Source organism: Ailuropoda melanoleuca, chromosome 7, assembly GCF_002007445.2.
Source record: "Ailuropoda melanoleuca isolate Jingjing chromosome 7, ASM200744v2, whole genome shotgun sequence".
NCBI classification, from domain to species: domain Eukaryota; kingdom Metazoa; phylum Chordata; class Mammalia; order Carnivora; family Ursidae; genus Ailuropoda; species Ailuropoda melanoleuca.
This window is the reverse complement of record NC_048224.1, coordinates 41,260,942-41,285,243: the sequence shown is the minus strand read 5'-3', so window position 1 is coordinate 41,285,243 and position 24,302 is coordinate 41,260,942. Positions and strand designations below refer to the sequence as shown.

General features: G+C 54.7%; 2 protein-coding genes across 15 annotated transcripts in view; one reads left to right on the top strand and one right to left on the bottom strand.

Moving 5' to 3' along the window:
* The first annotated feature begins 920 nt into the window (after positions 1-920).
* Positions 921-13,514, top strand: AMBP (alpha-1-microglobulin/bikunin precursor). The gene is made up of 10 exons (XM_002915778.4): positions 921-1,037; positions 2,260-2,402; positions 3,894-3,970; positions 4,814-4,930; positions 5,413-5,514; positions 6,243-6,289; positions 10,950-11,031; positions 12,024-12,191; positions 12,515-12,688; positions 13,372-13,514. Exons 1-10 carry the CDS (start codon positions 921-923, stop codon positions 13,401-13,403), a joined length of 1,059 nt encoding a protein of 352 aa, XP_002915824.1. The 3' UTR covers positions 13,404-13,514.
* Positions 13,515-16,300: 2,786 nt separating this feature from the next.
* Positions 16,301-24,302, bottom strand: part of ZNF618 (zinc finger protein 618) — a 178,446-nt gene continuing 170,444 nt past the window's right edge. For all 14 annotated transcript variants that reach the window (XM_034664351.1, XM_034664356.1, XM_034664347.1 and 11 more), the window contains one exon: positions 16,301-24,041. In XM_034664351.1, the coding sequence (XP_034520242.1) occupies positions 22,525-24,041 (1,517 nt within the window). In that variant the 3' untranslated portion in view covers positions 16,301-22,524. The remainder of the gene's footprint in view (positions 24,042-24,302) is intronic.

The following is a 24,302-nucleotide window of genomic DNA, read 5'->3' as shown; positions in this document are numbered from 1 at the left end:
ATTTTCTATATTTCTCAAAGATTGTATTTATTTACACGAGAGAGTGCGCGCGCAGGAGTTGGGGAAGGGGCAGAGGCAGAGGCAGAAGCAGGCTCTGTGTTGAGCAGGGAGCCCGACGCCGGACTCGATCCCAGATTCCAGGATCATGACCTGAGCCAAAGGCAGGTGCTTCACCGACTGAGGCAACCCTCAAGTCCTCTGTCTTTAAAGAGGAAAACAGCACCTACTTTCCAGGGTTGTTTTAGGGGTTGGAACCGGTTCTGTGGCGTGTCAAGTGTTGGCACGGAGCCGGCACAGAGCAGGTGCTCAGGGAACAGAAGCTGCTGTGGAAATCATTATTATTATTCCTACTATTATTTGCTAGGGCTACAGAAGCCAGGGGTCAGAGAGGGAACTCGGGGGACAGGATGTCCCGGTTCTCATCTGGGCTGTGCCTTTAGGCCCCCCACTGCGGTCTCTGTGATGTCGTATCTTCTCCCTGGGCCTCCGTGCTCTCATGTGAAGAAGGGGCCCGATCAGGCTCGGTCTGCTGGCCCCCGGAGTGTGAGGTCCAGGTGGGTGACCCAGCAGGAAAGGTGACAGGCTGTTCATCTCCTCCTGTGGCGGGTGGGCAGTCTGCGGGGAGCCAGTCTGGGGCCCGAACCCAGCCCTGGGCTGCCCCCGGGCCAGCCTGTGTTTGGCCAGTGCCGCCCTGACCCCTTGGGACCACTGACCCCGGGCAGGACACCACAAGGGATCGATCAGACCTGGCCTTGGGGCCCTGATTGGTTCAGCCTGAGCAGGGCAAATACCAAGGTCACTACAAGCTGCTGGCCCCCTCCCCAGTCTCAGTTTGCAGCTGCTGTGGGCAGAGAGGCGGTGGCTCCTCTGTCCCCAGACCGGGCCTGTGAGTGACACCTGAGACAGAAGACCCCAGAACCATGTGGCATCTCAGGGCTGTGTTTCTGCTGCTGACTGCCTGCCTGGCCGTGAGTGCCAGTCCCGTGCTGACGCCACCCGATGACATCCAAGTGCAAGAGAACTTCGACATCTCTCGGGTAAGGCTGGCCTCTCTGGCGGCGATGGCCGGCTGTCCGAGCAGCTGGGCCTTGCAGGGGGCGGGTCTCCCAATCTGGAGCTCAGGGCTGAGTCCCTCAGGGCCCTTCCTGCTCGGACCATTCAGGGTTCGCTGAAGCTCTGACGCTAAGACCTGCCATTCCGGGCCTCTTGCCTGACCATCTCACGTGTGACCTGCCCTCCTGGGCTGCGGGGGGCTCTATGCCTTCAGTTACAGATTATGGCCCACCCAGGGAAGGCTCCTGAAGCCCCATTCACAGTGCTTAGCTTCTCGTGACTTCCTGCCTCCCCCTCCCCAGCCCTTCAGCTTTCGGCCACTTCCCTTTCCCCGCAACCCGTTACTATCCTGGGTGCTCTGCCCTTGCGGGCCTAGCTGTGGACAGAGACCCCGGGTAGCACAGGGAAGACATGGGATACTGGGGAGAAGAGAAGCAGGACAGAGATCAGGCTGGCGGGATTAAGAGGGCTGGGCAGGCACTGTGTGGGGGAGCCCCAGCAACACCTTCCGGACCCCGCTGTGTCCCCAGTCCCTGGGTGACCTTGAACAGGACCTTGCCCACACGAGGCTCAGTCGCCACATCAGTATGAGGGGCTCTCAGACCCTTCTAGCTGTGGGTTTTGTTTATGCTTGGAGACAAGCAAGGGTTGTGGGTGGAGGGGCACTGTGGAGGGTCCTGCGGTGGTCTGGGATGGCGAAGGGTCAGAGGCTTGCTGGTTCGTTCCTCGGGGTATGAGGGCTTTTTCAAATCTGCCATGTGGCCAGGAGGCAGAGGTAGTAGGCTTGTCCTGAGTTAATTCAAGGAGGGGAGATTCTTTCTAGCACGGAGCTAGGGGCTGCCTGCGAGGTACTGAGCTCCCTGTCCCTGGAGGAGTGAGAGACAACTCTGGGGAGCAGTGGTTGAGGATGATCTTCAACCTTGGGGATCTGGGCCTCATCCCGGCAAGCAGCACAGACCCTGTACCTAGCAGAGTAAGGCCTTCCACGGAGTGGGCTGGGACCCCATCTGTAACCCCCTTCCTAGGCTTGCCGTGATGATGGAAATTCCACCATTAGGCTCCGTCCTTCCTGGAAGCCGCATGGCTCCAGTTAGCTATTGGACGTTCCAGTTTCTCACTGAGAAGAGGGAGGGGAGCAGGTGTCTGCAAATCATCTCTGTGGTCTGAGGCAAATCCAGATCCTCAGAGCTTGTGGCTGCCTCCTAGATGTATGGGAAATGGTTTCACGTGGCCATGGGCTCCACCTGTCCGTGGCTGAAGAAGTTCATGGACAGGATGTCCATGAGTACGCTGGTGCTGGGCGAGGGGGCGACCGACGGGGAGATCAGCATGACCAGCACGCGATGGCGGTGAGTGAGGGGATGGGGTGGGAGGGGCGAGAGGCCAGGGCCCGCCTGCCACCCCTGCCGGCTTGGGTCACCACCCTGTCCTGGAGAGCGGCGATCTCTCCTGCCAGTCCTTGTCCCTGTGCTCGGGTCCCTCGGCCACCCTCCACCAGGGCACGCCTTTTGAACTGTCCCATCAGTGCCTCCCAGCTAGCGCCCCAACACACGCCTATCTCAAAGCTTGCTCTCAGTCCTTGGGTGTCCCTCAGCTCAGTCAGGGCCCTTCCGAGGCCCTCAGCCCCAACCTGGAAACCTTGGGGGGAGGCAAGCGCTGGGACTCCTCTCTCTGCTGCCACAGGCCACTCAGTCCAGCGTCAAGCCGTGTCATTTATGGTCCCAAATCTCCCCACGCTGTCCGCTTCTCCCTTCTGTACCATCCGCCGCGGCCCGAGCCACCAGCCTCTCTCTCCTGGCAGTCTACAGCAGCCTGTCTACACTTCCCACCTCTAATCTCAAACCTTTTACCCAGCAAACAAAAGACTTCTTGAAAACTCGACTCTGCTTGAACCTTTCCATAGCTCCCTATGGCCCTTGGGAATAAAATTCCCTTCCGGGCCCCTCCCAGCACACACCGTGTACTCTGTGACCCACCCAAGTAGACCTTCTTTCAGTTCCTGGAACCCTCCAGTGTTTCACACCTGATGTTCCTTCCACTGGGAAAACCTCCCGTCATCTCCCTGGGCTAATTCCTATGGACCCTTTAGGACTCAGGTTCTATGTCACTTCCTCCAGGAAGCCCTCCCTGACTACCCCCCCCAGCAACCAGGGTTCAGGTTACATGTCTTCCTTTGTGGTCTTGGAGCACCTCAGGCTTTTCCCTGTATGGCAGTTATCGAAGTGACTGCATCCGTCTCTGGCCTGCCCCTGGGCCCCGCTCAGTTGTGAGGTCTGTGAGCAGACAAGAGTCCACCTTGCCCTCCTCGTATCCTCAGCATGTAGCACAGTGCCTAGCACTTAGACATTGTTTGATAAATGTAAATAAGAGAATTAACATTGTAACAACAGCTGGTATGCTCGTAGTGCTTACTGTAAGCTGTTTAACAGCATCTCACTGGCTCCTCACGACGACCACGTAAGGCTTCATTATCCCCATTTCACAGATGAGGGAACTGGGGCCAGAGAGACACAGGGTAATAACCGCATCAGAGCATTCGCTCATCACCCTCCCCTCCCCATGCGTCAGTCTGATGTGACTTGGGGAAGAAAGCTGATGTTTAGTGTTGGCTTTGCCAAGGGGATGGCATGGACTAGTCCCTTTTTTTCTGTCCCTCTGTTCCTTCATATGTGAATGGGTCCCCTAGGACTGGTGTGAGGCTTAAACAAGACGTTTGGGAGTGTTACTTTCCAAATTACAAAAAGAAAAAAAAAAAAGTGGAAAGGACCCTGCAGGAGAGTGGGTGTCAGGACCTCGGTCTCTGCTAGCGGTTACCTCTCTTCTGGTCTGCACATCTCCAGGAGAGGCGCCTGTGAGGAGATCTCCGGGGCTTATGAGAAGACCAGCACCAACGGAAAGTTCCTCTATCATAAACCCAGTAAGTTGAGTTGGAGGTGTTCTCCGCAGTTCTGCCCTTTGCTGAAAAAGACCTTGATGTGTCTTAAGCTCTTTCTTTCTGCCTCGGCACTCTTTGCCCCTGAAGCCTTCCCTCCCATTTTTCTGAGATGTCCTCTCAGCTTCCTGTATATTCCTCCTCTTCCTTCTCGTTCTCGTCCTCGTCCTTCGCCCTTTCCTCCTCTCTCTCGTGCACTCGTGAGCATCCAGAATGAGAGGGACGTTGCTGAATTCTGAGGATAGCATCAAGATGTCGTCAGCCCTCATGGTGGCATCCGCGATCAGCTGGTGAAAACTTGCTAAGCATCTCCCATGTGCAGCACGCAGGGGGCTAAGTGACAGAGGGACTGGGATGTGAATTCGTTCATTCATCCAGCAGATGTTTATCGAATATGCTCTGTGTGTCAGATAATTGTATTAGTGTTTGAATATATGAATGTTTGGGTAGATGAGTGGTTGGATAAAAAATAGAGTGAGAGAAGCAGCAATCGAATGAGTGAATTTACCGTTCATTGGTAAATGAATGTGGATATGGATGGAGGTGAGTTAATCAGTCATCTGATAAATAATGGATAGATTGATGGAGGGAGGAAGGAAGGAGGGAGAGGCTAAGGGAGGAAGAAAGGAAGGAAGTGGATGGATTTACGGTTTGATGTATGGAGAGGGTGGGTAAAATAATGGATGAATTAATGATAAATATGTGGAGGAGACGGATGGATGGACAGAAGGATGAATAGATGATGTGTGGGGGAATAGATGAAGGACCTCAGGCTAGAAGAGCCTTCTGACCACTTGATCCCCTTGGCTTCCTGCATCTCCAATGCAGAATGGAACATGACCATGGAGTCCTATGTGGTCCACACCAACTATGATGAGTACGCCATCTTTCTGACCAAGAAATTCAGCCGCCACCACGGGCCCACCATTACTGCCAAGCTCTATGGTAAAGGCTTGGAGCTAGATAAGCCTGCAGGAGTTGGGGGTGGGAGGAGGTCTGTGATTTAGGGACAGTGGAGTGGGGAGGAATCAGGAGTTTTGCTTTATCCTTCTGAGAAAACTCCAGTTATGGGAAAGGTGGAAACGTTTACTCTCCCTGGTGGAAGAGGTAGAGAGCTCAGTCTCCCATCTGAGGTACAGTCCTCTTCTTTTGGTCTTTAAAATTCTAGACCCAGAGAATTCCAGAGCTTCCCGGCCCTTAGCAGAACTAGCAGAAAGAGCCATGTGTGGGGATTTGGGGGACCTGGGTGGGAGCCTGGGAGGGACACCTCTTCCTCATGTGAGCCAATCTTTCCGTAAGTGTTTTGAAGAGATCACATTGAGCTGATAGTTTTCGACATCTTAATGAAAATCCCGAGCAAAATAATTCCCGGCCTTGCCAGCCCAGGCACCCGCGGTTCTAGGCATCTTCTCTGTTTCCCATTGCAGGGCGACAGCCACAGCTTCGAGAAAGCCTGCTGGAGGAGTTCAGGGAGGTTGCCTTGGGTGTGGGCATCCCTGAGGACTCCATCTTCACTATGGCCGACAAAGGTAAATGCAGCCCCACCCCGCCTCACATTTCTGTCCCCTCCTCATTCTTCACGGCCCTCAGAGAACATCTTCCCAGCCCCATCTGCCTACAACCCTCTGAGATAAGTAGGGTTATAGTCCCCCCCACCCCTCTTTACAGAGAAGACAGCTAGGCCCCCACGTTTGCTCCAAGTCACACAGCACGTATCTGGCAGGATATATGGTGGGACCAATTCCGCGTTCCCCCTAGTGTCACCTGTTTAAGTGAGGTGATGCCCAGAATCCATAGGTACCTCTTAGGGGGCCATTCAGTGTTGGTGTTGTGAGTGTGGGCTCCGGAGTTAGCACACTGAGGTTCAAGTGGAGCTGGAGGACTTCCGGCTAGTCCAACTTCCAGAGCCTTATTTTCCTCATCTGTAAAATGGGGGATGGTAATGCCTCCCTTAGAAGTTGCTGTGAGGAGTCAATGAAATACAGCCTTTGAACATGCTAGCGCGGTGCCTAGTGTCCAGTGAGCGCTCCGCACGTTAGCCATTGCCGTTCTTGTGACAGCGCTGATAGCAATGACGGTGCAGCCCCCGCCTGTCCCTTCTCTGGTGAACGGCCTTCAGCAAACCACGGGAGTGGCGCCATTCCCGAAGTGGGTTAATGCCCAAGGCCGTTCCCAGCTCGGTGCCCTCCTGGCACACATAATTGGCATCGTGAAAGAAACCAGCCCTCTTACTCGCCTCTCTCCCGTCCTGACCTAGGTGAGTGTGTCCCTGGGGAGCAGGAACCGGAGCCCTCTCCGCACAGGGTGAGCACCGCTTCTCCCCACTTCGTCCCCACCCCGCCTGCTGAGTTCTCGCTGCCCTTGCTTAGGTCCTGCTGCGGTGGGGGGGTGGGGTCACTGAGAGAGGTCGAGAGAAGGCAGTGACAGGCACGGGGCCTTGAAGCCAGACCGCCCCCCTCCAGGGCTCAATCCCAGATCTACTTGCTATTCCATCCGGACTTGCCTTTCCTCCTCTGTGCGACGAGGTAGTTACCCTTACCTTCCATGCACTAGAATTCAGGGACGTGTTGGCAAAGTTCTTAGCACGGTACTGCCTACAACCAGTAGACTACTGAGTGATGAATGACGATACTCAGTACTCAGTGAAAAAAAAGATAAAGTCAGCTGACCTCTAAAAAAACAGTAAGGCGAGAGCAAGCAGCCTCTCAGCCAGCTCGCCTCTCCCTATCCTGCCTTTTGATTTTTTAGGCTTCCTTACTCTTCGGTTTGTCCGCCTTTACCGTATCGATGAAGCTTTCTTTGTTTTTTTCTGTGATTATTTGGAAATTATGTATCCTAATTGATCCTGCTCCTGTAGGATACACAACCAAGTGGTGTTTCCAGGGAGGGTTCTGGGTGTTTCAATCCCTGAATTCTTCCCTGTTTGGGAGAGCCGCCCCTCTCCTTCACACTTGAGTGGCATTTCGCTTGGGCGTCAGATTCCTGGGCTGGGCTGCCTTCCCCTCAGAATGTTGTCTGCACAGCTCCGTTGTTCTTAAGCACTAATTACGGCTCTGGGAAAGCCTGAGGCCAGTCTGGTATTTCTTCTCCTTGTAAGCAATTTGTTTCTTGTGCCCTGATGCCTGGACAGACTTTATCCTTGAAGATATCTTCATTTTTTTTTTTTTTTTTTTAAGTAGGCTCTAAGTCCGACGTGGGGCTTGAACTCACGACCCTGAGATCACGAATAGCCTGCTCTGCCAACTGGGCCAGCCCGGCGCCCTGGAGTCAGCATCCTAACTAGGACATGTTGAGAATTCCGTATCAAAGTTTTCCGGGACATAGGGTGCTCCTTCCATCCACAGACTACATTCTTCCTGTTTTAGGGTACTCTCTCGCACTATATGGAATTCATCTTCCATTCCCTTTTTGGGGTTTGCTACGTCGGGAACACCTGCTCTCTCATCCCAGAGCATGTCTTGTCTTCCACACACGCTCGGCGTTCTCACGTTGCTTTCGCCTGTATTCACGGGGATTGTCACTCGTCGGTCTTGTGGGCCGGTCATTCCATTCAGCAGCTTCGATTCTGTTCCTTGGTATCTCTGACTTACTCACTTGCTCTGTGCGTCGTCTTAGTTCTCAATCTATCTAGGCCTGAGTCCTCGCTTGTATTGTTGTTTATCGTTTTTGTCTTGGAGTCTTGTTTCATAAATACCCGTTTTAAGTAATTCTATAGCTCGAGGCCACTGAGGAACTCCCTCTGCTTGTTGAGTTATAGTCTCTTCTAAGGTGATGTCATAGGTGGGGCTTCCTAGATCCGCACCTGTGGAAGGGAAGGGACGAGGGGAGGATTGAGCAGAAGCAGCAGAGCTGTGATGTGGCCACGATGCCTCAGCCAACCCTGTGGGCACTCTAGAACTGGGAGGGCCCTATGGAGTTGTGCCACCAAGGGGTGGGGCCTTTACACCCTTACCTCGATCAGTCTGGGGAGGAACCATGACCTCGAGTGAGAGGGGTCCCGTTAGCTGAGGCGGTCTCCAACAGGGGCGGACAGCTCCGGCTGGGAATGTAAGTCCATTCCTGAGGGGACATCTAGGCCGTTCATGACAGGGGACACCATAGTCAGGTTGTCTCTGGTTCAGGCTATGTACTCCTTCATTTCAGACATGGGTCTGGACAGTCCCTCCACCATTTCTTTTTCTCTTGCTCCTGCTTAGTTTTTTTTTTTTTTTTTGAAAGATTTTACTTATTTATTTGACAGAAATAGAGACAGCCAGCGAGAGAGGGAACACAAGCAGGGGGAGTGGGAGAGGAAGAAGCAGGCTCATAGCGGAGGAGCCTGATGTGGGGCTCGATCCCATAACGGCGGGATCACGCCCTGAGCCGAAGGCAGACGCCCAGCCGCTGTGCCACCCAGGCGCCCTGCTCCTGCTTAGTTTTTAACCTGTCTGTTCTGATATGGTGGGGTGGCGGTTCATTTACTCCTTGACCCTTTCCCCACTAAAATTGAGCCGAGTGCCCTCCAACCTAGCTGGGTATTTTGTGTTCCATCTACTTTTCTGAAGTCCAAGGAAAGGGTGGGAATGGGCAGGGGTGGAAGAGCTTTCCTCAGGTTGCGCCATCTTGGTTGGAATACCCTTGCTTGCTTTTTCTCTTCTGAAGAACTTCCGAATGCCCTATGCGGGGTTCATTCCACCTGCTTGGGGCAGTGACGTCTATCTGTCAACACCCCCAGTGCATTAGATCATGTAGCCCCAGAACCTCCACCTAGAGTCAGCCTCTAGTCTGCTTTCCTCTTTTCTTCCTAGACGTCAGTCATCTTCACTGCTTCTCTGTCAGAAGAGGAGAAAGATAGGGTCCCTCAATTTCCTTCTCTCAGGACTTGGGAATCTTAGGGAGAATTATCAGAAATTTGATGACCATCCTGGTCAGCTCCAAAACACTTGATTTCTTTCCTTCATCAACAGTTTTACTTTTTGCTTTAAATTATGCCCCTTTCCATGGCTGAGTGATGCTGAGGAACATTTGGAGATTGATACTCTGAATTCATTTTTCGCTGTTCGGTATTGGAAAAGGCAATTCGAAATGAAATTTCAATCTGACATCTTAATCCAGATCCCGACAGATCTCTCTCTCTTTATCACCATCAAGAATGAAACCGTAACAGGTGACTCCCCTTGCAAAAAAAAGAGAAATGGAGCACACTTCCATTTCTTCCTTCCAGGCTTCCCCTGCCTCTGTGGATGTAATCTGAGACTGATGTTTGTATTTTCCACCTTTTGTTTTGAGAATCACTTTTAACATTTACAGTAAGTTTTATGAGCGTTGTAACAATCATTTAACCTCAACTTTCTATTTGATTGGCTTTATAGTTTTCACCATCTTTTCTTTGCTATCACGTCACCTGTTTCCTTGCACTTAGAGTCCCTTCTTAATCAGTGGGAATATATATATATATATATATATTTTAAGATCGTAAGTAATCTCTGCACCCCACGGGGAGGTCAAACTCACAACCCCAAAATCAAGAGTTGTAGGTTCTACCGACTAAGCCTCCAGCCAGGTGCCCTGGAATATTCGGGGGCTAAAAAAAAAAGTAGTTTTCTTCTGGATAAACATGGGTGGGAAACTACTGGATCCTTGCAGGTGTGAAAATGCCTGTGTTTCTATTACACGGTCAACAGCTTGATGAGGAGAGAATCCTGGGGTTACCACCTTTCCCCTCGTACAACCCTCAGATGCTGTTATTTACTCCAAGGGCCATGAACTCTTTATCCTTGTCTCTAGGCAACGTCCAGGTGGGGCTCTTCACTACCTTTGCCTCATTCCCTTTGATCCCTATTTATAAGGGGACAACTCAAGTCTTCAGAAAAGTTTTCTTCTATTATTTCTATATTGATCGCCTCTCCTTCTAGAATTCCTATTATGTGAATTTACTGCTTATAATCACTAACCTGCAGTTTATTTTCTCTGATGCGTGGTGCAACAAAATCCTTTCCACGTCCAGTAACTTTCTACGTCTTTCATTCTGTTCATTTCCGTAACTGTTGACCTCTGTGATACCGATGCGGTGTCATCTTGAATTTCACTGACGGCTGACATTTTCTCCTGGTTCTTACGGTCATCCTGTGCGTAGTGGAGAGATTTCTCCGGCTCAACCTGATTCTTTGGAGCAGATGCATTATTTAAGTCGTTCCGTGATCTCTTTTCCTTCGCCGGCACCAAGGCAGGCCTGTGTGCTACCAGCGTGCCAGTGGGGGTCCCTGAGCACAGCTTTGAAGCTGCACCTTAAAAGGAGAAGGGCAACGTGGAAGGTTACTACAGATGTACTTTCAGATTAGGGCTCTCTCCCACAGGCAGGAAGGCTGGCTGTGGGCCGGCAGTCCCCCAGCTCATCCCTCCTCTCACGGCCCTGGGATCCTGCCTCCGTGGGCTCTACACTCAGGGAGACTTTTGCCAACTTTGGCACCCTGCCCTGCTCTTCAGCCCCCACTGCCACAGCTAGAAGTGTTAGGGGCGTCTTGGGGTCCCTCCTCCATACTGTCCAGGTGGCTTTTCCTTTGCAAATAGCTAGCAATGATGGTCTGGTCAGCCTTTTCTGCAAATGAGTCATACCCATACTCCGCCGTGTAGAAATGCTTTCACGTTTCCAGCCTGGCAATGCTGCCCTTCCCTGGTTTCCAGTTCAGACAGACATCCCCCCCCCCATTATTTTATTCCTTTGGACATTTCAGCTAGAATTTGGCCCCAGAGGTATTGTTCCACTCCACGGTTCTGATTTTCCTTTCAGACTAAAAACCTCTCCTGTGATGCCCATCCTGGGATTTGGGTTGACACTGGGGAAAACGGTCCATTAACCAGTGTAGCTACTGTGTGTCTGTCTACACCCTGATTCCCCTAGCAAATGGTTAATACACTCCAGGGGTACCGGTGAGCAAGAGTGGCAAGGTCCTCGCAATAGCTTCTCTCTCTCTCTCCCCCATAGAGAGCCCAGCGGGCCGTCCTGCCCCAGGAGGAAGAAGGATCAGGGACCGGGCAACTAGTAACGGATTTCAACAAGAAGGAAGGTAACAGTCGCTCACCTTTGCACCCCCTTCTGGCATACTCGAGAGAGGAAGAGCCCATGGGTGGCTCACCCTCACCACCACAAAGTCTCTTAGTTGCCTGGGACAAATAAGGCATATCAGGCCCTCTGTGCAGTGCCAGGGGTTGTGGGGGTGGCCCCTGGGCTCAGGAACTCGGAGCTCCAGGAGAAGCGAGTTCTGGCCCTGTCTGTGCTACTGTGTGGCCTCCCAGCCTTGGTTTCTTCCTCTCTGCGGTGGGACAACAGCCTGCTGTGCTCCCCATCAGGGCTTTTGTGGGAGCAAGCTGGAGGAGGATGTGTGGATGCTGACAGTGTTCACGACAGACTCACTCACCAAGCTGCTCGGCAAACACTGAGCCCTGCTCCACCCTGGGGAGGGTGCTGTGGTCACGGAGACAAACCTGTCTTTTTGGAGCTTGTGGTCTAGTAGGGGAGACGGGCAGGGAAGAAAGTGATGGACCCAAAAGGGAGGGTTAGCTAAAGGGCTGGGGGAGCGCAGGATGGAGGGGGAAGGGGATCGAGGCGTACTTCCTAGACGAAAGGGAATTCCTGCTCTGGCCAGGTATCCGGGGAGGGTTCCGCAGAGGACGGCGCTGCAGGGGCAGGACTTCCGTGGAGAGGTCAGGCTGGCCGGCATGGGTGCTGGTGAATGCAGCGGCCGCTGCTATTAGCACCGTCTCCGGCCGGACCCAACCGACACTGGGGTGGTGGGTCTGTGGCTTGCTGGGGTATAGAGCGGAACTGGCACTGATTCTAGAGTCCAGCAGACACATCATGGTTTTGAATCTCAGGGCTGTGTGATCCTGGGCAAGTCAGTTTACCTCTCGGAGTCCATCTCCTCATCTACAAAACGAGTTGACCATCCTTCCTCCTAGCGCAGAGGGGAAAACTAATGAGATGGCGCGTGGTAGCCATCGAGCCTGGTGACAGGCACACAGTAAGGACTCAGTGGGTGCTGCCCTTCTGTCCCCCCAGATTCCTGCCAGCTGGGCCACGCGGAAGGCCCCTGCCTGGGGATGGTCATGAGGTTTTTCTATAACGGTTCCTCCATGGCCTGTGAGACCTTCCAGTATGGTGGCTGCCTGGGCAACGGGAACAACTTCGCCTCAGAGAAGGAGTGTCTGCAGACCTGTCGGACTGTGGGTAAGCGTGGGCCCCTCGCCTCTGCGCACGCTGCACCCCCAGCCCTGTCCTCCCAGCAGGCCACCTGCAGGGTGGACAGGGAGCTGCGAGAGGACGTGCCGGGGCTAGAATTCTGGGGAGTTTCCTGAAGTCACAGGAACCGCACGCTTGGACGTGGGTGACCCAGGCCGAGTCGCTGGTTTTCATGGGCCCCAGGCTCCCAGCGCTGGAGAAGCTAGGTGTTCCGGGGAGCAGGCGCCCTGGTTCAAGCCCTGTGCTGCGCGTCCCGAGGGTCAGCCGGGCGTAAGGGCTGCTCATGCTGCGCCCCCGCCCCCACCCCACAGCGGCCTGCAATCTCCCCATCGTCCGCGGCCCCTGCCGAGGCTACCACAAGCTCTGGGCATTTGACGCTGCCCAGGGGAAGTGCGTCCCCTTCGTCTACGGGGGCTGCCAAGGCAACGGCAACAAGTTCTACTCGGAGAAGGAGTGCAAGGAGTACTGCGGGGTCCCCGGCAACGGTAGGCGGCCCTGCAGCGTGCCCCTGCGGTCTGGGTGGGAGAGCCCCGGGAGGAGGTGGGGGTCTGGAGAAGGTAGTTCCGGACCCTACTGGGTGACCGGCCCACCCGCTCTCCACTCTCCGGGCCTGTTGCCCATCTGTAAAATGGGGCTAAACCCCAGACCTTCTCCCAGCTGTGATGCTGCCCTGGGGAGGCGCTGGCCAGACCCAGGAGCCTGGCCACGCCGGGCCCGAATTCTGGTGCTGCTGCGTGCGGGCTGGCCATGTTGGGCGAGTGCCAGCCTGAGCCTCAGTTTTTACGTCTGTAAAGTGGAAGAGTACCCACCTGGCAGACGAGGCTTCGGACTCGGCTGACGGCAGCCTAACACTGAGGGTGAGGCGGGAACGCTAACAGGAATAGCCTTCCAGGGGACAGCAGCCATCTGATCCCTGTGCCTTATCTCCCCCCTGGGAAAAGGGCACTTAGAAGCAATCAGAAGAGGCTAAAACCCAGATCATTCTGCAGAATGTGTTTTGGCGATACCCAGTCATAGTCATTCTGTGAGCACAAGTTTCTGGCCTCAAGTTCAGGTCCCAAGTCAGCCCCAGCTGCCCTCACGAGGCATCCCCATCCCCTGGCTGACCCCATCCACGGAGCCCTGGGCACACCCCACACCTCCTCCCTGAGCTTCTGTGTGTCTGCAGGGGACAAGGAGCTGCTGCACTCATTCAGCTGATGGGACCAGAGGCCAGAAGAGCACAGGCCGCAGGGTGGCAGGGAGGCTGCGGGCCGGTGCCTGTCCCAGCGGCCAGGTTCAAAATAAAAACCCAATTATAGACTACTGAAATTCCATGTCGTGACTGTTCATTGTCCTCGTAACAAGGTAGCAGGGAGAGGGGGAGACAAAGCTGGGGATAGGGGGCAGCTTCACCCAGAAATGAAAAATGTGCTGAAAATGTAACAGAACTGTCTCTGGAACATGAAATTGGCTAAGCAAATTATGAGACCCAAATCACAGTTCTATTTACTCCACAGTAGTACAAAATGGGACTGTTTTTATTAAAGCCAGAAAAGAAGGGAAAAACCTCTAGGTACTTGTTTCTGGGAGAGGTTTGACTGGGGTCATCAGCTACCCAGGGTCAGAAGAGAGGACTGTGCCCACGTGTGCCCAGGCCCCAGGCCGGTCAGGGCCAATGACCCAAAGCTCCTGAAGCCAATTTGCGTCCTTGGCTGCACCAGTGCCCACTGTGGCATCTTACTCGGGTCACAGCCATGTCCCAGCACCAACTGCCAGGGGATGAAAGGCCTTGGGCTGTTTCCCCATGAGGCCCTCGAGAACCCATCTCCTGGGATCCTCACTCTGGTCCTTTGCCCCGGAAGAAGAATGTTCACTGACCTTCACATGGTGTCTGGGACCGGCGAGGCACTGAAGCAGGGCCGGAAGCCCTCAGCCTGGCCTGGCTTGTCCTCCCTTGAGGAAGAGAATAGGCAGATTGTCCAAGGTGGCTCGGTCACCAACTTAGCCTCAGAACACGACTCCACGAGCTTCCAGCTGAGACAGGATTTACTAACAACTGATTTACAAATCCTTCTTGCTGGGTCCATCCACCCAGAACCTGGAGAGGTGCTGCTGCTGCTGTGGGGTAAACCCCAGCTTTGTGTCTTCTAAAGTGGCAAGCTGAGCCAGCGCACCGCTCTGCGGAGCAGCCAGCGTGCTAAGGGCTGCCGCCTAACTCAGTCAAGGGTCCCTCTCAGGCCGTTAGCCCATCTGCTTGACAGACTCATCAGGAAGGAAGGAGGGAGGGCCTGAATCCAGAGGCAAGGACTTGGGCTCTAGAAAGCTCTGCAGCCCCCTTGGCCAGAACACAGAAAGAGCTCCCGCTTCTCCCCAGAAGTCCCAAGCCTGGAGCTTCCAGATTCCAACAGAGAGGACTGTCCTGAGGAACAGTGTGTGCTCACGGCCAGGACTCCCTGGGCAGGAGTGGGTGGGCCAGGGGCAGGGACACAGGGGACTGGTCAGGGAGAAGAGCCAGGCCCTTCAGCCTGAAGGTCAGCACGTCCTACGTCCATACCTTGCTCCCCGCCCCCCCACGCGTGCCTCACACCCCCGGGCTGGCCACTTACCGTGCTCCGTAGAGGACTAGTCTGAAGCGACCTGAAGGACAAATGCTTCAGGTGGGAAGCAGCTGCAGCTGGGAGATGGGATGCTGGCTCAGGAGGTATTTTTTATAGTTCTGAACTCACCATTTAAAAACGGGCCTTCCATTAAAAAAAACATAAGGTTTCTTGATTCTCTTGACACACGTGCTGGCAGCCAAGCCGAGAGGGTCCCTCTGGCCGGGGCTCCCCTGCGGTTCCCCCACTGGCCTGCCACCGGCCAGGCCCTAGAGACAGACAGGTGGGGTTGAAGCACATCTGTGACCCCGAGTCCGGAGCCTAGGACGCTCACCCGAGAGGCTGCCCTAAAGACCTGACGTGGTTCTGAAGTCTTCTTAAATTTTCTCGTAAAGATACCGGTCACAGTTATAAAATCGATGTGGCTGCTTAGTGACGACACATGCTTCTTAAAAACTTTAAACACCCAGAGGCTGGCCCTCGGCGGTACGAAGGCTCTGGGCCATGCGCTTGGCCTTCCAGGATGGTGATGTGCCAGGCTTGGGGGAGGCCTCTCCCAGCTGCAGCAGACTCCTGACTTGTGCTAGACCGCATGGAAACTCCTCGAAGAAACGTCAGTCACCCGCTCTTGGCAATGTCCCTGGAGTACTTGTCACAGGAAACTCCCACGGGATGGTCCTGAGGGCAGGGCTGATGTCCCCTGGGAGGGGGGTCCAGCTCGGCAGCCTGTTGGCGATGCTCCCCATGCAATTTGGTGGGATTTGTTCGGCCAATCCACGTAACACGTCCTCTTCGGGGACAGCAACCCGTCACCTGGTTGAGGCCAGGAGAAAGCACGACAGCGTCTGCCTTTGAACACACTGTTCTGACAGCAGCACGCTCACACGCTTCTGGCCCACTCAGGCCACTGCTCGCCTTCTGGGGGCCTCACCTCTCCTTCGACTTACCCTCACCTTGACTCGAAGCACTGACGTGCGTGTGTCGGGGGGTGTGAGGCTCCGGGTGAGACCTGCCAAAGTCCACCCAGGCTGGTACGTGTTTGGAGCCACAGACGCCATTGGGAATCTGGCAAAGCCACAGACACTCTTCCCCAGATGGAGGGTAACGCAACACAGTCACATGTGTCACCCAAGGCTTCCAGGTACAGGGTCACCAGGGGTGAGAGGCACACCAGCGACCACCGGACAAGGCAAACTGGGATGTGTCGCTGTGACACTGGACATGTAGGACTCAGATTTCGCTCCTCCTCCTTCCATGGGACGATGATCCATAAGCAAGGCCCACAGGGGCCGTATCACTGATCACACGTGGGCTGAGCTGGCTCTGGCTGGTGCTGGACGTGTCAATTCAGCTGAGGCGTTGACATCCCGGACGTCAGTGTGTCCCCTCGGCACGGACTCCGGCTCTGTCGCGCCCGGGGGTCCTGCCTCCCATCCGTCTCTACGCGCCCGTGCCCCCGCTCCTCACCGGACGACACGGCCCAATGCCAAACCCAAGAAACACCACCACACACCGCCATCTTCCTAAACGTTGTTTTATTGTAAAACCATAAATACAACACTGACATGAAATCATTTAAGTAACTGATACTCTCTAACCATTAAAAGGATGTCTTTTTGCCTTGGCATCAACCAACTGGGAAATAATGTTGCAAGAATTCGGGGGGTGGGGGGTGAACTCTGGGCTAGGGCTTTTGGCGATTTAAGGAACCAAGTGGAACCTTCCTCTTCTTCCTGGGAATGTCCCACTTTTGGACAAGAACAGACAGGTAAAAACAGCAACATTTAAACAGCTCAGTTTTAAATTTTATTACTCTGTAAAAATCTTTTTTTTCCTGTTCCTTTCCTCCATTTGACATCAGAAAAAGTTTTTAAACATCACGAAACTGATTTGGCTGTAAATGGAGATACGGTACCAAAACAAAGTGAAACGAAAAACCCAAAGGACAAACAGAAAACCCTAAATAAACCCTCAAGTTTGGTCTCGGGGGTTTACAGATCACAAGAACCGTCAACTCAACCCCCATGCAACGTGACTCCTCGGAGAGCTGTTGGCTCCACACCAACGACACAGGAGACCGCAAACAACGTCTTTTGTTAATTAACACAGCAAGGGTGACACTAGGTAACTTTTTTTTAAATACAGTACATGGTACACAGGGCCCCAAGATGGCCCCTGGATAAACCCCTCGTGGAGACTGGAGCCAAGCACTGGCTGTTTATAAAAATATTGTGTTGCTACAAAAGTATAAATTAATGCTACCGGTATTAAGAAATATTAAACACATAAAACTTATAAGGATTAAGAAAAATATTCATTAATACCTGTAGAAAACTCTGGCCTAAAAAAGATATTTTTTTTGTGTTTGTTTTTTTGTAAATTTTTTTTTTGTATTTTTTTTTAAGATGACTTGAGTTTCTTGCACTCGGAGAGAGAGAGACACAGTCAGATGTGCCTATGGTATTGCCTAGAACTACTGAGAAAGGATGGGGGTGGGGGGGGTGCACGCACGTGGTTACTGAGCAGGGACGCAGGGGAGGGGGGCACCAAGGCTTTCTCAAGATTTACCTGATGTGAAAGAATCACGGATGTGAAGTTTGCGGGGAAAAGAAAAAGGATCAGAAAACAACTGAAAATAATTTACGCTTTTTAAAAAATATCTCTGCTTCGGGGTGGTCATACAAAATGATTTCCTGATGCTTGGGGTCTGAACGGCCCCGGCCGCGCCGCCCGGCGGGTCCTCTCTCTCCTGGCTGGCGAGTCCCAGCCCCACGCCAGTCCATGAGCTGGCGCGCCGCCCGGGAGCCCGGCCGCCCTGGCCGGGTGGGAGGCAGGGCCCCAGGAGGGGACCGGCTGGCACCTGGGTTGTGGGAGGAGGCTTCCGTCCGGCGGGTCTCAGAGCCCACGGTCTCTGCCAACCCGGACTGCAGGAAGCGCGCCACAGGGATCCCAGGCCCCTGAGGTTGCGGACAAGGCTGGGCTGTGCCCCTTTAAGGAACTTTGGTTCGAAGAGTCAAGGTGCCCGGTGGGGACGCGCGGGGGGGTAGGACCCTCAAGGGTCCCGATGCTGACGCCCAGCTGCAGACCTAGCAAATCCTTCTCTGTACAGGAGCTGGATCTTGAAAGCGACCCGCGTGGCGGCGGCGGGGACATGAATAGAGCAAACAGTGACCTCAGTGAGGGTCTTCGCCCTCATCAAAGCGGCAGCAGGCGCCTCCTCACGCAGAAACCACGGGGCCCCCCCAGCAACAGACGGGCCTCTACTGACCATGATCCTCAAACCCAAACGAGAGAGGAAGACAAACAGGACAACGACGACAGAAGCCTCCAGAAAACCCTGAAGAGGGGAACCCGGGAGGGAAACGTAAGAGGAAAACAACACTGTATCATTGGTTCACCATAACTGGCCTAGCAAACATGAGCCACAGTGAAGAGAGGGGCGGGCCCGGCTGGATGCGGGCGCTGGGGGGCGCTGGCGGGGCCGAGACAGGGGCTCCCGCCTACCATCTCCGGGGGACTGGCCGAGCCGCACTCAGCCTCGCTGTTCTATCCAAACCAGCAGGCTTTCTAGGTGCTCCCCGTCAGGTACACCCCAGGGAAACCGGTGCTGCCACCGTTCTCAAGGCCAAGGGCAAAGCTGTGAACTCACCCCAGCTCAACGGGGCAGGGGGCGGCCGCCCGCCACGCCCTGGGCGCCTCCTCTTCCCGTCTCTGCGAGCGCATGCATCATGATGGCAACATCCAGGTACCGGCCCCTTCCAGGCGTTGCTCACAGGCCCTTCCTCCTCCATCCACAGCCCAGCTTCACTTCAAGCCTTTCTCGGGAACGTGTGGCCCGCGAGAGTGCGTGCTGTGTCCCTGACGTCTCTCCAGGTGCCCCCCGCCGAGGAGTCTAGTTTGAGTCCGGGCAGGAGCAGGTGGCCTCGGGCAAGCACCGGGGACTCCCGGAGGCAAAGGTTCGGCTTCACGGTGGAAGACACGCCTTGCAGAGTTTTTCCGTGGTGTTTCTTCAAAGTGCAAGAGATAAAGGAGGAAACTCAAGGGGAGAACACTTGCCAGCTTACAGACCAGGTGTAAAAAAAAAAGTCCTTGCTCGGACCGTTCTCTCCTCACCAGGAAACCTCTGTACCCTTTTCCCAAGACGCCAAGCCCGAGGCTGTCAGGTGGGATGGTGACAAAGGTCCCCACTCGGGGACCCAGCAGCAGCTTTGCTCAGGTGGCCCTTCCGTTTCATTTCCTGGTTTCTAACCACTCTCTAAGGCTGGCTGGTGGGCCCAGGCCCAAACAGGGAGACTGGTGTTGGGACAAGCACATCCATGCCCAGGCTACTCAGATCGAGCTCCCATGAGACTGCAGTCCTTGCCCTGAGCTTTGGTGGTGAAGCCAACGGATGTCAGATGAGGGGAGAATACCCTGCAGGATGGAGGTGGGCTCTCTCCATCTCCCCTCTGGGGTCCACGTTACGTCCAAACAAGACCACTTCTGTCCTGGGAATCACATGGCTCGAGCCAAGGTATGTCCAAGTCAGCAGAAGACCACACTGAGCTGCCGAGAACAGGACAGAAACGGCCCTATTTCCCGGCCTGCCGGCAACCAAGGGCCTGTGGTGGAAAGTCCCATCGTGGTCACAGAACAGGGGAGCAGAAGACAAATCCTTCTCAAGGTCAGTGCCAGGGGAGGTGTCAGGAGATGAACTGGGAGAGTCTACCTCAATCCTTTGGCTAAACTAGAATTTGGATAAGGTGGATATTGCTGGAAATGAGGGGCCAGTGGCTGGACCTGTGGGATCTTTGGGTTTTCCTAAGCTGGTCACTGCCGCCGGATTTGCACCACGGGAACCGCCTGTGTGAGGAAGTGGACTGAAGGGGCACCTTGATACAGCCTTTCCTATCAGTGACCCCAGTTTCGGGGGGAACCAGTGGCTGCAAGAGACAAAGTGACTACCTGCCGCCTTGGTGCCATATCTGGATGAGGCAGACCCCGGAGACAGCTTTCAGAGCACCTGGCGGTGGCGACCTTACACCTGCAGGGCAAGTCGAGTCCGAGGGGTCGAATGGAGGTGGGAAGGAAGAACAGAATGGGGGTGACACATACGACTCGACACCTCGAGTGCAGTTAACTAGACTTACGCGGACTTTCATTCTGGAGGGCAGCCAGCCCCGCGTTCCGAAGAGATGAGGAGCGCTCTGAACGCGTATCCGAGCTTGGTCTCTGATGGCTTTACAAGAAAGTGAAATGTCTGGCCCACAACCGGGGCAATGCCAGAACAGCTCTGCTCTCAGCAGAGGGACGACGGGCTCCGAGGCGCCGCTCCCACCAACCACACACAGTGGGCAGCTCTGATCCTCCCCGTGTGGTGGAAAGTGCCGAGTCGCGGGCCCTTCCCCAGCAGCAAAGCACAGCTGGAGGCCTTTGGCCACGGGTATCTGTCACTTAGCTGCCCTGCAGCCACCTTCTGGAATGTCCACAAAGATTGGATCAGAAAGTTCGTGGATGCTCCCACATTCTCTAGAAAGTGACATGAGGTGACCGTCCAGTGCAGATGGAGGCTCTTCTGGTGGCGTGACCCCGACTAGAAACGTGGGGGAAATACCTAGAACTTCTCCAGGAGAGGCGACGGCACACTGGTTCCTGAGACCACCACGTGCTGGAGCGAAGGTGCGAACGGCCCATCTGGATGCGTTTCAGTACGTCCAGGACTCGGAGGGAAAAGCTGGGTTAGTTCTCACGAGGCGACGCGAGCAGGCTTGGCCCCCAGGGACACCGTTCGGTCTATGATCCTAAGCCTTCTCGAGTTTTTGAACCAACCTGACTTCCCGATCTGCTACGGACCCGGGGACGGGGGCTGTTGTACAGTGCTTTTTGGACTCGAGGTATCTCACTGCTAAGTAATGCTTTATTACCAGGAAGGGATGGAGTGGACTTCGTCAACCCTCACGATGGTGAAACGTGCCTTGGCAAAGAGCCCTCCATGATGGCGGCCATTCTTAGCCTGAAGCCCTGGGTGCAACCATCTATCCCACAGCCACGGCCACCGGGGGGGCATGAGACCGCCAGGACATTCCTCATGGGGGTGGGGGTGGAGTGCTGACCCTGACAGAACCTCTTGGGAGGGCAAAGGGGCCACCCTCTTGGCATCTGGACCAAGTGTGCAGACCCTAAATTGCTCACGGAGAGAAAAGTCATCTTTCACAGCCTCAAATTACATGTGGCCTGATGCCACTCCACCCTCAGACATCAACCGTTTGGCCCCCAAGGCACCATGCTCAACTACTGTCCTTGAAGGAGGGCCGAGGCTCACGTGGGGACCCCCAGGGCCGTGGGTCTGAGGTGCGACGCACGTGAACACGGATGGACTCGGGAGTCCCTGCTGAGCTGGAAGTGTCAGTGACGTGGTGAGTAGTGTAATGCACTCTGGGTATAGAAGTCAGACATTCGCGGTACCAGACACAGCGAACCAGGAGGGCAGGGCTTCCGCGTACATTCAGGAGAACTCCTAAGCCACATGCTTCCCTATGGCTTCCACCGAACCCCACATCTGTGAAACCTGCAACTCCAGCCCCACTCCTGGTTTCCAAACAGCAACGCCAAGTTCGCGGTCTTGGCTGTTCGAATACATGAACATGGGACTGTACGGGGAGGGCTAATAAAAACCTTAGGATGCTGAAGATCCCACTGAGATGAGCTAGTTTACAGTGTGATTTGAAGAACAAAAGGGCAACTGAAAAAAAAAAAACAAAACCAAAGAACGAAAAACAAAACCTCCAAAACATAAGTTATAGACATTCAGTGCCTCCTAGCAGAGTCTAAAATCAGATTTGGGGAAGAAAAAAAAAAAAGTAAAAACTGCTAAAATATTAGGAAAACAATTATTAAGTAGTGGAGACAGTATCTATACTTCTTTAAAAAACGTCTTTTTTTTTTTTCTATCTTATATTAAAAAGCAAAAGGTCAGCTTTATATTCTTAAAGTCTCCTTTCCTGATTTGGGGAGATAGATAGGTGTGTTTCTAAGGCGGCTGCCCCGGGAGCCCCAAGGGTATCTCGGCAGCAACAGCACAATGCCCTGAAGGTGAACGAGAACAAAGTCCAGTGCAGACACCGTCCATCTGATGCAGTCTGGAGAATCCATGGCAGAGCAGCCGGGGAGGGGTGAGTGCACGAGGGTCAAGAGGGCTCAGGGCACCGGGATGGGGTGGGGCGGGGGGGAGAAGAGGGAAGGGCCAGGGGGTCAAGGACAGAGAGCGTCAAGTCACTTCAGATCTCAGCTGCCTGAACATTTTACCACATCAGCTTTCTACCGATCTGCACACCTGAAAACGGAGTCTTTTAAACCCCCTCACTGAGAAAAGGAGGTGAAGTGTCTTCCCTCTTTCCCACTCAGCTTTCCTGACACACCCAGTAATGCACAAGCACCACGAGCAGGCGTGTGCACGCACCAGGGCTGTGTGTGTGTGTGCGCATGCGTGCACGAGGCTGTGGGGGCCACGTGGGCGAGCCCTGGGCCCCCCGCGCCACACACGCACGGCCCGTGCGCTCGGCCGCATCCTCACCTCGCATGCACACACACACACACACACACACTGAAAAAGCACTTAAGTTTCCAGGGGGGCATTTATAATGAGGTCCACAGTGTTTAGAACTTAAATTCCTTTTTCTTTGTTTGCGACAGTGTTGTGTGTGTGTATTTTTTTTTTCCCAATGTTTCTCTTCTCTTTTCTTCCTTCTTAACGTTCCCAAGTCTTAAAGCATGTTGGATTTCAGAAACATGAGTTTGTTCATATCTTCTGGACTGAGCAGTCGCCTCCTTTTGATCAGAAGTGCTTGCTCACACATATTTACACACCCGCTCCTGGCCCCCACGGCCGGAACCGCGAGCAGCCAGAAGGCCAGCTTGGCGAGTTTCGTGTGCTTCTGGGTAACGCACGACCAGTACTGGAAGAGATCGGGGGTGGCCTGGAAGAGGGGCTCCTGCAGGTAATCGTACACTTCGTTCTTCCCAAGCCGATCGTCTTCCTGAACTGTGGGGTGCTCGCCCGCGGCGGAGCGGGACTTCTTGGCGGTGGGCTCAAAGTCGGCCTCCTCGGTCCAAGACTCCTTGACCTCGTTGATGAGCTCGCACACCTTGCCGATGATCTCCTCGTGCTGGTAGGGCGGCACGGGCCGCAGCTTCTGCTGCGGGTCCAGGATCATGGCCACCTTATGCGCCGGGTGCACCTTGAAGTTCTCCTTGAGCGCCTCGAGGAAGAGGTGGCACAGCTTGCTGACGGTGCCCGCGTCGTTGGCCTTGGCCGTGAACAGCTTCTCCAGCCTGACGTAGGTGGGCAGCACGAGCTGCAGGGTGGGCTGGCTCTCGTGGCTCAGCTCGATGACCGCCTGCTTGACGGGCGTCAGGATGGCCGCCAGGTTGCTGAGAAGGTGCTTGTTGAGGCTCTGGATGAGGTTCAGCTTCTTGGCGCGGCTGTAGAACTCGCAGATCTGCTCGTAGCGCTCGTGCACCAGCAGCAGCGAGTCCGTGACCGAGTTCCAGCAGGGCGGCGGCGAGGTCTCCTCCAGCGAGCCGAAGGTCTCCTTGGCCAGGCCCGTGGAGCCCGCCAGGTCCTCGCACACGTTGAGCAGCTCGATGACCTCGTGCATGCTGCGGGCCTGCAGCGTCCGCTTGCTCAGCACGCTCTGCACCACCGAGTTCAAGGCACAGGCTGAGCAGCGAAGGCACATGCCGGCCTTGGAGAAGGCGGACGCGCTCACCCGGCAGTCGGTCACGTACACTGTCCTGATCTCCGACATCACGAACTCCGACAGCACGTTCTGCACCCAGTGATGCACCAGGTCGCCGCTGTCGCGAATGTCCGCGCCCTTCACGCCCAGCACGTAGCTCTTGATGTGGTTGCCCTCGGCTTGGTAGGCCGTGAGGATGTAGCACGAGTCAGGGCCGACGCTCTGCGAGTGGCAGGTGACCCCGATGCCCAGACAGGCGTTGCTGCCCAAGGCGCACGTCACCTTCACCTTCACCTGGTTGTACATACGCGGCAGGTGCTTCAGCGCCAGCGTGTTGAAGTTGCCCAGGATCTCCGTGACGGAGAAGGCCCCGTAGCGGGCGCCGCTGTCCACCAGCGTCTGGGCCAGCTTCAGGAACTCCTTCCCGCTCACCACGCTCAGCGCGCCAAGGTCGGCGCACATGACCCGCAGCAGCCGCTCTGCAATATTCTGCCGCTCCTTCTCGGGGATCATGCTGTTGGGTGTTAAACCACTGGTCGTGGCTGGCAGAGGACACAAAGAGAGATGTAATTACACCTGGCATGTGAGGGGCCTTCGTCAGGCCGCAGCCTACTACGCTAAGCAGTGGTATTAGGAACCGGGAGGCTTCATCTTGTACACAAACTGGTGGTGCTTCTGGTGTTTAACATGTGAGTCACACAGAAATAACATTCTAGGATCGATTAGTAATGCCTGCCATGAGCACGGGACTAGACTACAGTGGGATGTATGCAACACACTTGCTGCACGTGTCATTCACCTAG